Genomic DNA, 14761 nt, shown 5'->3' on the forward strand with positions numbered 1-14761 from the left:
TTGTCCGCCTGACGCATGAAAACCAGATTTATTTCATCCTGTGATGTTCATCAGATATTTTAAAGACTTAACGGTCCATGTAAAAATCAAATCCAGGTCGGTTTGAGGGTTTTGGCAGCATGAATTATCCAAATGATGTCTTCAGCAGGATACGCAGTCAACCTTCTTCCTCCTCCCCCCTTCCTCTTCCTCCTGAACCTCTTTGTCTCAGTCAATATAAACTGAGAGCTGAGACATGTGGCAGCTCAGGGACTCTCCTTCATTAATAATGAAAACACTCCAAACCCAGCTCCATCATCTCAAACTCAGCAAACCAGATTAAAACCACAGCACACAATCATTTTCAAACAGTTGTCGTTTTATTTAATACTCTTCATCATTTTAGCAATCTTTTATTTATTTATTCATCTTTTAATATCTCAGTAGGCCTATAATCTGTAAAGTCTGGGATAGATTATCTATAATAGAGTTTTTATTTTCTTAAAATCCTTTTTCATATACATTTTCTCTTCTTAGATGATTTTCGTAAGATTTTTTTTAAACTCTTTTTGCAACATCCCCATAAACAAACAAAGAGACAAACCAACAAACAAACAAACAGAAGTACACATCTTTTCATCAGAAGGCAGTGGAAACATTGTCGGTGCCTCGGCAAAGAAATAAACTCCCTCCTCAAATTCATTTACTGTATTTATGTAGTTCATGATGCTACTATACTGTTGGGACTCTGCTTTTAATCTAACATACAGACCTAAAATATATCACCGCTAAGGTCATCTAGTATGGATCACTGGTATGAAAAGGGGGGATGTGCTTAATGGCAACAGTCATATCACTCTTCAGCCACGGTTTGATTTTTTTAATCATCATTTTTTCGTGATTTCTTTTTTTTTTTTTCAGCTACACTGGCCATGAAGTCGCGTCTTCGTATTGCTCTCAGCTTCTCCTCGCAGTAACCGTTTAGCTCTCAAAGTCATTCATTTCTAACACGTGGTTGTGCTGATATGAAAGATGGCGGATGTCACCCACCAACAGGAACTAAAGTTAATTTCAATGTGTTGCTACTTTCACATCCAAAACAAGTTTCCATCAGTCGGAGTCCTTGGTCTCGTGGGATTTCAGGAAATGAGCACGTCGTAACAACTTTCTCGAGCTATAAACCAGAAAGGTTTTGGCTACAGTGATTTAAGACATTCATCATCATCTCTGTGAGGAAATGTTCTACCTGAAGGGTAATTCATGAAGGAGAAGCTAAAGCTAAACAGTGTTTGGTTTAGCTGCAAATACAAACTGTTAGCTAACCTGATGTAATATGTTTTAGTCACTAACCCATGGCAATCCAATTTACTTGCTAACACAAATACTATCTGCTTTAGCCTCCAACCTGCTAGCTACTCTAATCTCTTTAAATGTCATGTCTTAGCTGAACTACTGCCATACTGCTAAGTTATTACACGTTGATCGACTTTGGGCATAGCCTGCTTCACTGAGTCATGCTAGATTTGGAGGTGTGGACACAATATGGTTACAGCTAGCTTATATTCTCAAACAGAATTTTGTAGTTTTTAATTAAACGGTAGCTCTCTGATCATCGCAGGAAGCACAGTTGATATAAATAAATAAAGTCTGTCTCCAAATACAACCTGGGAAAACAAATGTAAGACATAAGCTATGCATGTCTCTTACATATGACGTACATTTCTGCTGTTATAATATAATTACTTAGTTTAACTGGGCATATCCTAAATCATGTCATTCTTCTAACTGTTAACTGCGGTAAAGTACCTTTACATGATTACAAACAAGTTAGCAAACATTAGCGAGAATAAAGCCAGTTTAATCTAGTGGGACCAAAACAGTGAGTTAGATTCAGTTTAGGAAATTTCTTTAGTTGTGGGAATCCAAATAGTCCCTTCAAGCTAGCTTACCGCTTGCTAATGTTAGCTAATGCTGGCTTGTTAGCTAACCAACATAGTAAAGTACTCTAGCGGTCACATCAAAACTCGTAGGGTTGATCTGGATTACAAAGTTTGTTAGCTTATCATGTGTTCATTATTTTATACGTTTACGTTACGAAAACTTTAAACAGAGGTGCCAAGTTACAGCTAGCTGGCTAACATTAGCTTGCTTCTTGACTATTGTTTTCTGACCATGGACAGAGTTTAAGTGGTTGCACAATAAATTCCAGCATATAAATAAACAAATGCTTAAATAATGGCAATTAATCTTTTATTTCTTTTTTAAAAAGCTAAAATTAAAACATCTAGTATGTTGCATAGTAACTACCTGGCACTATGTGCTGGTGCCCAGGAGGGCTTATTACTTTGAATTTAAGCTTTTTGAGTGCTTTATGCATTTGTAAATAAAAGAGTTTAAAATTAATGCTGTCCATAATATTTATAATGCAATGCTTGGTTAAAAGTCAGCTGTATGTCCTTATTATTCACAATATATAGTCACCTGTCATCAGCTGTTGCTTAAATGTAACTGTGCCATTTTCACTTTTTGTTGTTCTTTGTTGTGATTGTTTCTTAAGGGCTTTTAATTTGAAACTCTTACAGGAAGTGTTGAGTTTATATTACCACCAAAAAGCAGTAACAAAATGAACAATTCTAATAATACAGAAATGAAACATCGAGATAATACAAGTGTCCTTCCAACAGAAGCAAAAACTAACTTGAACCTGACAACGTCTTATTAAACATTTAATGTTTTTGTGCCCATTTCCTGAAATGTTTTGAGAGTCTCTGAACTGATATCATGCACGTTAACAACAGTATAAACTGTTCTTTAAGGGCAAGCAGGCTTGATACTCCACCACATCTCTGCACCTCAGAGTTTGGTCAAGAAAAACAAGCCTACGGTCACACCAGAAACGTGGCATGGCAGCAACCCGGCCAGCTCCACAACCAAATACAACACTATGAATGTAAGAATACTGTTGATTGAGAGCCATGCTGTAGGGGTCAAAGGTCAGTAGTGTCATTGCAGTTTTTCTGCCTGTAAAATGTGTAATTTTGGTAAGCTGTCTTTGCTGCCAGTTATTACGACTGCATTTAGCGCTGGTGTGACCGTGGCCTGAAAACAACAAACAGCCAATACGAGTACAAATATTACACGAAGCATTCAGTCCATCAAATATACCACAGAGTCTACTTGGCGTAATAAAAAAAGAAAAAGGAGAATCTGTCCGTGGTGAAAATGAGGCGTCAGGTCTGAATCGGCTCGAGGCCTTGGCTCGTCTTATTGATTTTGTGGCCTCGCGTTACACATGAATATGTACCATGGGCTACATGGGGACTCTAATATATAGCCTGATACAGTGTCAGCGCCCTGCAGTCACACAGCGCTGTCTAGGCCGAGCCTACTAAACATCAATAATTCATGGTTGACTTTAATACTGTGTAATTCCACGGTTGTAAGCGGACGGGAATCCATCAGATTTTCATCATTGTCATCGTTTCAAAGGCGTGTTGAATATTTCATGTTATCGGCCTCTGGGTCGCGTCTGCGTGTGATTGGATGAACGCTCCGGGAGGACGGCGGCCTGCAGATGTCCCAGGAAGGCGACCTGGGCCGCCGTACGGTGACCTAGCAGTAAAAATCCATTCGGGGAGTATTTTCTTGTGATGAATTCAAACTTTGAAGTATTTTGGAAGAGCAGCTATCACTCTTGTCCTATTTTCTTTTTTCAGTTGGATTTTTCCTTTTTTTTCTTTTTTTACTTCTTTTCGCTTTGTGCTTCCATGTTTTTCCTCATTTCTGTTAAAACGCCAGCCAAGTCAGTATGGTGGGCAGTGTGGTTAGGACCAAGGCGAGGCCCCTGGCGTTGGCAGATCTGGGGGCTCCGTTGCCGCCGCCACAGAGTTCAAACAAACTCCCACGGAAATTCAGGTTTCGGGACTCCTTTTTCAGTTTATCCCAGAGGTCCGTCGCTCCCTCCTGGCAGTCCGCCAGCGCCGTCGTGGCACAGGAGTGGAAGTTATCCCAGTAACTGGCAGGAGAAAACACAGCAAGCATTAACGCCACAAGCTTTTGACTGCAGTGGGAGGCTGGTTTTTAAACGGACTGCATCAGCTACACTGAGGAGCAGAGCCAAGAGTGGAAACCATCCCAGAATCTGGCAGCACTGAACACACAGAGAGGAAAAAGCTTATGAAGATCCAGCCGGTGAACTTCATCTAGTTTTTATATTCCAGTAAAACAAAGCTGGAGCTCGAGAGCTGCAGCCTGCGCCCATTACAGCGCCGCCGTCTCCATCATTACCCAGCAAAACACTTCAATATTGAAGGCAAAACACTGGCTGCCTTTAGCGGCTTCCACACAGGAGCACGCCTACAATAGAAGCTGCTTTACTGATTCTAATGTTTTTACTCCACATACAACTAAAGCTTTGTTTCTTCCAACTGGTCGCAATTTGTTTTTTGTTTTTAATGTTCCCAAATCTGCAGCCGCATATTTTTATTCTCCATGAATCCATAATTATCTGTTTGAAAGAGGCGTGGCCACAGCGACATGGGTGGAAACTGCCTGCACACCGCGTCCTCACAGAGTCAGCTGGTCATGTCTCCTGCAAACTAAATTCAAATTCAGGAACTACATGTTTACTTAAAGTGTTAAAGTCCTGCTTGAGTTTGTAGGTTTTCTGCTCCTGCTGCACAAACACACGTGTTCCACACGTGATGCTGTTAGACTGGGCGCCTCCTCGTCCACCTGTGGCAACGATACTGAGTAATACTGATAATGATGCAGTAAACATTGAGACACGTTCAGCATCAAAAGCTGAAAAAGTCGTTTTTATTGTATGTATCTGTTTCTGGATCCAGTCCAAAGAAATCTTTTTAAGATTATAAAGATTTGCATCTCATCCTGAAACCTTATCATGTAAGTTTAGAAGCTGTTTTTAAATGATAAGAATTTATGATCACACATGTTGTGATCCAGCTGAAGGCCCCACTGTGGGAATCTACAGGCCTTTATTTCATGTTATGAGTGTAGAACTTTTACAGTCTAACACTTGGAGACTACAGTCATGCATTAAAGCTTCACAGAATAAAATGTGTGGAGGGCGTCGCAGGTAATGACTCGTCAGCTGTCTCCTTCCTTTACTACAGCCCCCCCTCTGCTCGTCTTCCCCTCTTCACTCTCTTAGTTTGATAAAATATTAATACTCATGTTTTTCCCTCCTGTGCTCACTTGGCCTGATTTCTCCTCCTCTTCCTCTCTGCTTGTTTTCTTCTTTATTTCTTTGTCCTTCTCTCTCATCTGTCCCATCAGTTTTTTTCCATCCCCCTCCAAGTTAATGTGGCGACACGTGCTTCAGCACACACACACACACACACACACACACACACACACACACACACACACACACACACACACACACAGCATATCTAATCCAATCTTCCAATCTGCTATTATTGATGTTGACCTCTTGAACTGAGCCGTGTCGATGCTACATCTCTGAGCAATTAACGCCTGTGAGTGTGTGTGTGTGTGTGTGTGTGTGTGTGTGTGTGTGTGTGTGTGTGTGTGTGTGTGTGTGTGAGGAGGCGTATTAACGCGCACCTCCTGCCACGCCTCAACACCGCTGTGATGGAGCTGTCACTGAATTAAAAAGTCATGTGTGTGCGGGGAGGGGTGGGGGCTCCTTGCTGCAGCGTGCCATCTGGTGCCCACCCGGTTTGGGTGGTGGGATGGATTAAAGGGAAGATGGTGGGTGGTGGGGGTCATCTGGGCTGCACATATGCGCACTCCCCCACTGACTACACCCGTTTCCCCCTCAGGGTTAGCGGTTAAATCACTCTTACTGGTTTCTGTGAGATCAGAGTGGCAGACTCTTCACGGCGTCACAGATGGGGCTCAGCATTAGAGACAGACCAGTTCACACGGCCCGTAAAACCAAACCACTGCAGCTAAGCTCCAGTTTGTCAGCACGAGAGCAGATCTCTGTCCTCTGACTCATTACTGTCACATGTAGTTTTGAAAAGGACGGAAACTTTAAAATCAATAACTGCAGTGAGGATCGCTCAAACAGCATTTCCTGTGTTATGTGAATGCAGTGTTTTCTCTGCGAGTCTGATCGCAGACTATGAAACGACCTCTCGTCTCATTGTGACCTCTTATGGACTCATTGCTGTTTATACACACTGATTTGACTTTTACATCAGCTTAATATTTTTCACTTTATTGATTAACGGGTTAAATAATTTGGACCAGAGAGGTTTGTTAGACGTGGATTGATGTCCTTTAGTAGCCTAGCTTAGCACTATAATTATTGTTGCTATGCGATTGCGCATTATTGGACTTTAAATGACATATTTGAACATATTTAATTAAACAAACTAGTTTATTGGAACAAAGATCCAGAGGGAAAAAACAAATACCTTCAACCGTTGTAAAACTGCTTAGAATTTTTTACTTTTTTAAATAAATTGCATCAATGCTATAAGCCCCGCCCCCACTGATGCGATGGCGTGTTTGTGTGTGTTTGTGTGTGTTTGTGTGTGTTTGTGTGTGTTTGTGGTAAACGTACGTGCAGATCTGGTGCAGGTTCTGCCTGTCGTCCAGGTCCTGGGGATAGTTGGCCATGTTGTCTCCCAGCTGAATGAGGCAGTCTGAGAAACCCTTGAACACCGAGTCACATTGACCAGCACTGACCAGCACCGTCTGCAACACGGAGACTGCAGGGGAGGAAGAGGAGGACGAAGAGTGGTGAGAAACAATGGAGACGTTTACATCAAAGCAAACTGTGGGAGCTTACAGCACAAAGGTTTTAGATCTGTTGCATCTTGTTCTAAACCTTAAATATCTTTTTTGTCCCAGTTTAAACCTTTTTTCAGCTTTCACAGTGAAACTCCACATTTGTACTGATTTAATTTGGTTCACGGTTAGTTTGAGACTTCGCCTGCTCATGATGGTGGACAAAAATACCTGAAAGACTTTTCTGTTCAGTCTATATGTAGTCTTAAATACACTGGGTCAACTCTGTGTACTAGAAACTAAAAACATTCACATAGAAACTGTTCTTTTATCAAAGGAACGAGTCCGGATGTTAACAGTCTCCCTCCCAGCTTCGTTCTGCAGCCGACTGAGCAGAAATCAAATCACCTATAAAACACGGAGTCATCAGCAAACGGAGCGAGCCGAACATCCTTTCAGACGAACTCGTTGGTCTTAAGCATGTTTGTCAAAGAGCAGCGTGTTTTCAAAGAGGAGATCATAGAAGACAAACAGATGAAAACATGGCCGCACAGTGCACAAGTGATCAGATCAGCTGAGAGTGAAATCCGAGAATAAAAGAGCAAAATTTCTAATATTATTTTACAGAAGTGGAATCTACAAATGTTCTCACAGGTGTATCAGGGAGCGCTAACAGACTTAAAGCTGTTATAATGTGGAGCTGGAGTCTTAGTTCACGCAGCTCCAGTTTGTGTTGGTTTTATTCCTTCTGCTCATTAGAAACACATCAGAGCAAACTAACATACATGACAGGGAAACGCCTCTATGAAGCTGCCAAATGTGACACGCCTCCTACACCCATGCAGTCACACACACACCCCTTTACACGACCTCTGTGACTGCGTGCGTGTGGTTCGTTAAGCAGGGGATCGGGCTGATTGATTGGTTTGGGTGCTGCTGTCCGGTTCCGCTCCATCAAACCGTGGGCTAACACGGCGTGACGTGTAGGACGAGACGCGGCTGTTAGAGGACGAGGGGGAGACTGATCACCCACGTAGGATCTACCTGCTTCCACACATGTCCACGATGAGCTAGGGTCACTACAGGATCCTCTTTATGGAGGATCAACAACAGGAAAGACCTTTTTAGTGGCCTGGTTCACTCTGCGCTCTCTCCCAGCAGTTTTCTATCATTATTTTCAGAGTAAAAGCCTTTAAAAGCCCTCTGTTCCCTTCCTGTTAGCATAATAGTGCTTCAATAATGCAGCTTTCAGAGGCAGATGACCAAAACCTGGAGATAAAAGCTTGTTTCCTGTTACCAACACGGAGAAAATGTACCAGCAGTCTGTATTTATGTTATTGCATAATTAAAATCCTTTCATTTGTTTTATATTTACAATCAGGTGGATAAACATGTGGTTAAACAGGCGGTTTTTCAAAATAAAAGAACAATTTAACAAAGATCTTCATTTAAAGGTTTTTGGCCTTTAAATGGTTTCTGTTTAAATAACAACATTTGTGTTCCTGACGCCTCCTTGTGGTCACAAACACAAACTGCACTTCCTCCTTTTGTGAACTTTCTGTAATCTGAATAAAAGCCAGACAGCGAGCACATTTCACTCGACTAAATTTTACTTTGTGCAACCAGAGAGAAGATTTGGAGGTGCGAACTGGAAGATGCATTTCTGGAGTTTGGTCAAAGCCAGGCTCGCTGATCCTCCAGACTTCATGCTAAGCTACACTAACTACAGCCTGACCTCAGATCTCTGCTCAACCATCGATCAAACTTTGTCTTTGTGCTCATTTCAGTCTCTGTCGGCCTTCAGTTGTCTCCAGCTGATTACTTCATAATTAGAGAGCGTGGGTGCTAGCTCGAGTGATAAGATCATAAGATCAAACGTTTTCGTTGCACTAGTCTGAAACAATAAATCCAGTGACGTGTGTCGCAGTGAAGGCGTGCTAGGACAGAAACCACACCTGCCTCTGAAAAATGAAACTCGTGATTGTTTCCATGTTTCTGCGTCTTCGTATTTCTGATTCATTAAATCTGCACAGAGCTACGTTTAACGAGCTGGGTTTGAACGCCGCACATCAGCTGATAGTGAACCTGTGATTTTATTATGTCTTTTATTCTAATCGATGTATAAATATACTCTGATGACACTGACACAGATTAGCATTAATGATGAGCCTTATTTAAATTACTGTTATTGTAACGTACTGACGGTTTGACCTGAAATATTTAAAAATCATTTTTATTTAAAAGGTTTTAAATGTTTTCAGAATAAAAATGTATTAATTTGTTTTATTCATTCATTAAACAACATTTTGTGTTTAGTTTTAAAATAACCCCAAAATATTAAGATGATCTTTTTTTAATCCAACAGATTAATTCAGCAAACTATTTGTATCCAGTGTGATTCATCTCGTCTCTGTTCATCTGGAATTTTTATTGATTTCTTTTTTTTTCTCTGGGATTTATTTCAGAATCTTTTTGAATTTTTGACTTTTTGTAATCAGCTTTAGGAGGATTTATTTTAAGGTTTTTATCTTTTTAATATTATAACATGTTTATGTATTTAATATTCCCATGTGTCCCCATAATATCTGTTCATTTCTTTTTATTTGTTTAAATTAAATGAAATTATTGTCACAGAAATCTCCATAAAATAATGTTTTCATTTAAAATAATACGAAATGTTATTTATTTATCCTCCTCGGACACATTTTCTTATAAAAATGTAATATTATACAGCTGTGTTTAATGAGTGAACAGCATTAAATCATTACTTATGACCTGCAGAGGCACCACAGACCACGTGATCCAGTAGGAAAAGCAGCCGAGCAGCTGTTTGTCAGATGAAGGAAAAAATGTTTTTTATTTTTCAACAATAAAACAAAAAGATCTTTTTTTAAAGCTGAATTTTCTTTATTGGAGGTCGCAGATTCAATAAGATCCGTGTTTGGCTTTAAAGAGTTTGAGGACGACACACGAGCGCGTGAGGATGCGCGTGAGGCACCATTAAAAGAACCCCATTCCTTCCTCTGTCCCACTTCCTGTCAGGATGCAGCACGTGACAGCATTTCTTTGATGTCCCTGATTCCGCTTTTTCTGCATTTCTGCAGCTCGAAGCTGATTTTTGGACTTTAGATCGAATTCCTGTTTTTTCTTTTTTGAATCTTTGATTTGAGTAAAATCTAAATCGCGTTTTTAAATTCTGCCTCATGTTTAATCTTCAGCGACTTTCTGGAAACATTTTGAACTTAACGTGATTTTTGTCACTGCGGGTTTCACGTTTCTGCTTCCTGTTGCTCCCGAAATTTAATCTGAATGAATAAATGAATGAAAGCGCACCTCCTCCCCCTCCTCCCCCTCACTCTCCATTGTCTCTCTCCCGCTGTATGTTGGAGCATTACATCATCTCTAATAGGCTGCATGATATGGCTGCAACAACTAAGTGTATAAAAAAGAAAAACCCAGTCTCGGCTTCACAAAAGCTCAAATTTGAGTTTTTTTAGTTTTTATCGGGAATTTATTTTTAATAAAGAATCAAAGAAATCCAAACGGAGCTTTGCGACAGTTTGGGGGTACATTTGGGGCTTTTTGCAGCATTTTTCTTGCGCAAAAGTTGCGTTTTTATTTCTGGTTTGCGCCTTAAAAAACCCGTTGCGTGCGTTTGTTTTATTCTTTATATTTTCCCCGTTTTCTTTCTCTTTCTTACACATTTCAGTCGCTTCGACTCGTTTTTGTCGCGTGAAATTTCTGTTTTCTCATCTCCAAAGATGCTTTTTATTTCTGATCCATTAAAAAAAGAATGCACCCCCCCCCCACGCACACACATGATATTTATTTATTTATTATTTTATTTTATTATAATTATCTGCTATTTTTTATTACTCCTGTTTGATGGAACCCGCTGTCGTGCACATTAATTAATTTCCCTCTTTTTCGTTCACGCCTCCCATCAAGCACGCGTGCACTCATTCACCCCACGTCCACACACACACACACACACACACACACTATTGCCTGCAGTGTGTCATGCCAAAAGCAGCGTGCTGTAGCTTCACGCGGCGGACACACCCACCTCCTTTACACACGAGGCCATTTTCGTGCGTAAAAATGCGCCAAAAACGGAAATTTTAACCCTAAAAATCCACAAAATCTCCACAGTTTCGATTCTGATCTTTACTCTGAATTTGATGCCCACGTGTGAGTTTCACAAACAGCCAAACACGTGAACATGAGCCGTGTTTTCGATGTTCATGTCATAAATTTATTGTTCAACTGATTTTGAGGATTGTGCTGCAGCGGCGCGCCAAACCTCGGACCAATCAGACTGCAGCATTTCGGAGACGCCGAAAGATTCACGGCGGAAACATGAAAACGGGACGAAGATCAGATTCTCTGTGAGTGAAAGAAGAAGGAGGAGGAGACGTTTCCCTGCAGCGAAAAATCACCTGCGTGGAATCATTCCACGCATTTTGGCCTCGCTCGGTTCTGATGGTCACCGCTGTGCGTGAAGGACGTGAAAGCGCGCGCGTGGATTTTCTCTTGATTCCTCATCTTCTTTCACCTCCTGCTCGGAGCTCTGACTAACATCAGCACCGAGGACTCTGCGTCCTGAATAATTCAGCATCCCTCTGCACACACACACACACACACACACACACTGAGCCATCCTCCACAGCGTCGTTATGCAACAGCAGAATAACAGAAATCATCTCCGCGTCTCTGCTCGTGGAAATTTTTAATTTCCTTCCTTCCAGTTATTAGACGGATCCCGCGGAAACACCTGATTTATTTTTACGTGAAAGCTGAAATCAAACATGCTGTTCCTGCGTGCACGAGCCCGGCTGCCCACAAGAAACGTATCGGCTCATTTTATTGTATTATATTAAATTTTATTCAATTTAATTTATTTTTATTTCATTTTATTTTTTGCAGCTGCAGGGGTTAAACGCGGGCTCGTGCCGTCTCCATCCTCCGGGTTTCACGCGCACTGCGGATCCGCTCCGACATTTCTGTGATTTTTTTTCAGGCCTTTTTCTCTTTTGTGAAGCTTCAACACTCGAAACTAAAAATCACGAAGGGCCGTAAAAATCAGAGCGAAATAAAACAAAACGTGTTTTTATTTTTCTCACATTTTGAATTAAAAATGATTCAAATCAAATAAAAACGCGTCCAGCGTGGGACACCGAGGAGGGGAGGGGGAGGAGGCGGAGGGAGGGGGGCATTCCCCTTGTTAGCGCACACATGCACGCACACGCGCACGCGCCGAATGTGAAGTGGAGCCCACCGCCGCTCACATGTCGGCGCGGCTTCATCGGGACAAGAAAAGTCCGGACAGCAGCACCGACACGATTCAGAAAAAACACTCCATCTGCCCCACGGACGGCCTCGGCTCTGCGCAGACTCAGAACAACTCAAAGGAGCAGAACATTTCACCCGAAACTCGCGTTTTTCTTTTATTTCTGCAGGCGATGAAATAAAAATGAGAAGTGACTGAAAAGCGGCGACAGAGACACTTTAAAGGTCACAAAAGAAGAAGAAAAATTCTTTCATGATAACAAACGTGAAACAAGCTCCTCATCATCTGCAAACACGTCTAAAAGCGCAGCTTTCATCCTGGAATTTGGTGCAATTACAGAGAAAAAGCCGCAAAGCGTGACTTTCTGCGCTCACCTATGTGCAGAGCCAGGAAGAGCGCGAGGCATCTGGAGGACCAGGTAACTCCCATCCTCTGCGTCCGCCTCTCGGCATGAGAGCAGAGACTCGCAAAGTTGGAGAGCAGCTGCGGAGGAGCCGCACATTCCCCGCAAAACAGCCGCAAACAGCTACATCCAGCAGAGTCCTCCGCCTGCTCCCCCGCTTCTTCTCCTCCTCTTTTCTCTTCTTCTTCTGCTCTTTTAGTGTGAAGCTGCTCCCTCCGCGCGGCTCTCCGTCCTCTGTGCGCGCGGCGCTTCCTGCTCGTTTTTACGCGTCCGGAGAGAAAAAAGAAAAGAGAGAGAGAAAGCCCCTCCTCCTCTCCTCCTCCTCTCCTCCCTCATTAATATTATTTATCCTTCTTTTATGATTCTGTGACAAGATTTTTTTTATGCCTTTGAAACGTCTGAAAGGCCTTTTTCCTCCCAATAAAGCGAAAATTATTCACGCGCTCTTTATCCACCGAGATGAACAAGAGCTAAATAAACCATTTTTAATATTTCAGAATAAAAATAAAAATAAATTGTACAGCTTCCCAAAGGCCTTGCACTGTCATGCGCACTGGGTTTAAACCTGAGCAGACTTTAAGCTTCAGCATTAATTCACATAAACACATTAAAACATTTAAATATCGAAATAGGTCCAGTTTATAGCACAAAAATGCTGCATTTAAAAATCATAATATTAAAAAAATAAAAATATAAAATACCTACACCGGCCTTTATAGGAAAATAGTTCCCCTACTGTGTTTGGGTTATTATGGGACATGCGCTCTGATTGGCTGGACACGCCCCCTTCTCTTATTAATAAACTGGATTTATTTTTATTTCTTTAGTTGGACCTTTTGTGTTTGAAGTTAAGCTCCTCCCCTCAAACGCCTGAGGCCGAATCTTCACAGGTGTGTTTCTGTTCAGTTTCCTCCTGGTGGTCATTTCTGGTACTGCACTGGGAATTATTTAATTTGTTATGAAAATAATGTGAATTCTTCTATTAACTATTAATTAATTATTAATTAACTTTTATTTTATTTTATATTTATATTATTTTATTATTATTAAACATATATTTAAAGGCCTCAGACAAGAATTTACACTCCAGGTCAAAGTGTGAGCGTCAAAGAGGCCAAAAGGAGCTGAAGTCGTTCACACTGATATCACACATTCATTCATTCTGCCGTCACTTTGATGTTGCAGACGATGAGAATAACACAGCATCATACTCAACATCATAACATTACTCTTGATCACTGATGTTGGGTGGGCCGGTCATATTTACGGAGGGGGCGGGGCATCTTTACAAACGTAATATCTGACCAAAAAAAATACACAACGACCAAAAACAGAGAAATGATCACAAAGACACAAAATAACAACAAACAGAACAACAGAACATCACCACACGCAGAAACCAGCATCACAAAGACACAAACGATGATTAAACAAACAGCCACAAAATAAAAACTGACGGCCATAAAAGGACCACAAAATCACAGGAAAAGCACCAAAACCAGCCAGAAAACAGCAAACAAATATAAAACTGCACAAAAAAACACAAATAACCAAAAAGAGCCAAAAAGCATCATCGAGGATCAAAAGACGAACAATCACGAAACAGCCGCCAAAAGGCCCGAACAGAGGCCGGCGTCCTGAGCGTGGAGCCCTCAGGCGGCGGTCTCAGGAAGCTCAGGTGAACACGTTCGGTCCCTCATCACATGTGACCGACCTGCCGACTGGCTCCGCCCACATCCACATGACACTGAGCGGTTGCAGACGAGCAGTTTTGCTTCTCTTCCTGATCTTTTGGCTCTTTTGCATCTTTTTACTGCATTTCTGGCTGTTTTGTGCCTGTTTTCCACCATTCTGGCTGTTTTTTGGTGTTTTTGGCATGTTCTTGTTTTTTTGTAGGATCAAGTTTCTTTGTGTCATTTTGTGCCTCTTTGTGTTCTTGGTGCCTCTTTCTGTCTCTTGTTGGTCATTTCCTGCACTTCTTCTTGCTCAGTTTGTGTCTCTTTGTGACAGTTTAAGCTGTGAGTCTCTTGTTTGTTGGTCTTTGTTGTTTCTGCTTGTTTTTCTTTTGGATCTATTTGGTCACTTGTGGCTATTCTTTCCTCTTTAGAGTCGGACTAATTTTTATGATCATTATTTTTCTGTTTAAAGCTTTTTCATTGGGGTCTTCAGCTCATGACAGACCTGATCACTGGTCCTCCATAAACACTGATGATCGCTGTCTTACGTCTACGAGGAAGCTGTAAACAGCCTGTTTCAGGCAGAGGATGAACTGACAGGCTGGACCAGATAAAGAAGGATTATTCTGAGCTGCGAATCAAGCAAAGCTGAGGCCAGGAATGAAACTGATGGATACCAGCAGTAGATGT

The 14761-nt window shown here is 41.5% G+C and overlaps 1 protein-coding gene across 1 annotated transcript; it reads right to left on the reverse strand.

Moving 5' to 3' along the window:
* Positions 1 to 347: 347 nt before the first annotated feature.
* On the reverse strand, positions 348 to 12643 carry LOC102212221 (neuritin). The gene is made up of 3 exons (XM_005752512.1): positions 12367 to 12643; positions 6536 to 6683; positions 348 to 3994 (listed from the first exon to the last, which is right to left on the reverse strand). Exons 1-3 carry the CDS (start codon positions 12419 to 12421, stop codon positions 3766 to 3768), a joined length of 432 nt encoding a protein of 143 aa, XP_005752569.1. The 5' UTR covers positions 12422 to 12643; the 3' UTR covers positions 348 to 3765.
* Positions 12644 to 14761: the final 2118 nt, after the last annotated feature.

Source organism: Pundamilia nyererei, unplaced genomic scaffold (assembly GCF_000239375.1).
Source record: "Pundamilia nyererei isolate P.nyererei 1_Seehausen unplaced genomic scaffold, PunNye1.0 scaffold00364, whole genome shotgun sequence".
In the NCBI taxonomy this organism is placed as follows: Eukaryota; Metazoa; Chordata; class Actinopteri; order Cichliformes; family Cichlidae; genus Pundamilia; species Pundamilia nyererei.

Coding starts and splice junctions, on each gene's coding strand:
- LOC102212221 (XM_005752512.1), bottom strand. CDS start 12,421: ATGGGAGTTACCTGGTCCTCCAGATGCCTCGCGCTCTTCCTGGCTCTG. Junction 6,684..12,366: donor CTTCCTGGCTCTGCACATAG/GTGAGCGCAGAA, acceptor CCTCCCCTGCAG/TCTCCGTGTTGCAGACGGTG. Junction 3,995..6,535: donor AACCTGCACCAGATCTGCAC/GTACGTTTACCA, acceptor TTCTCCTGCCAG/TTACTGGGATAACTTCCACT.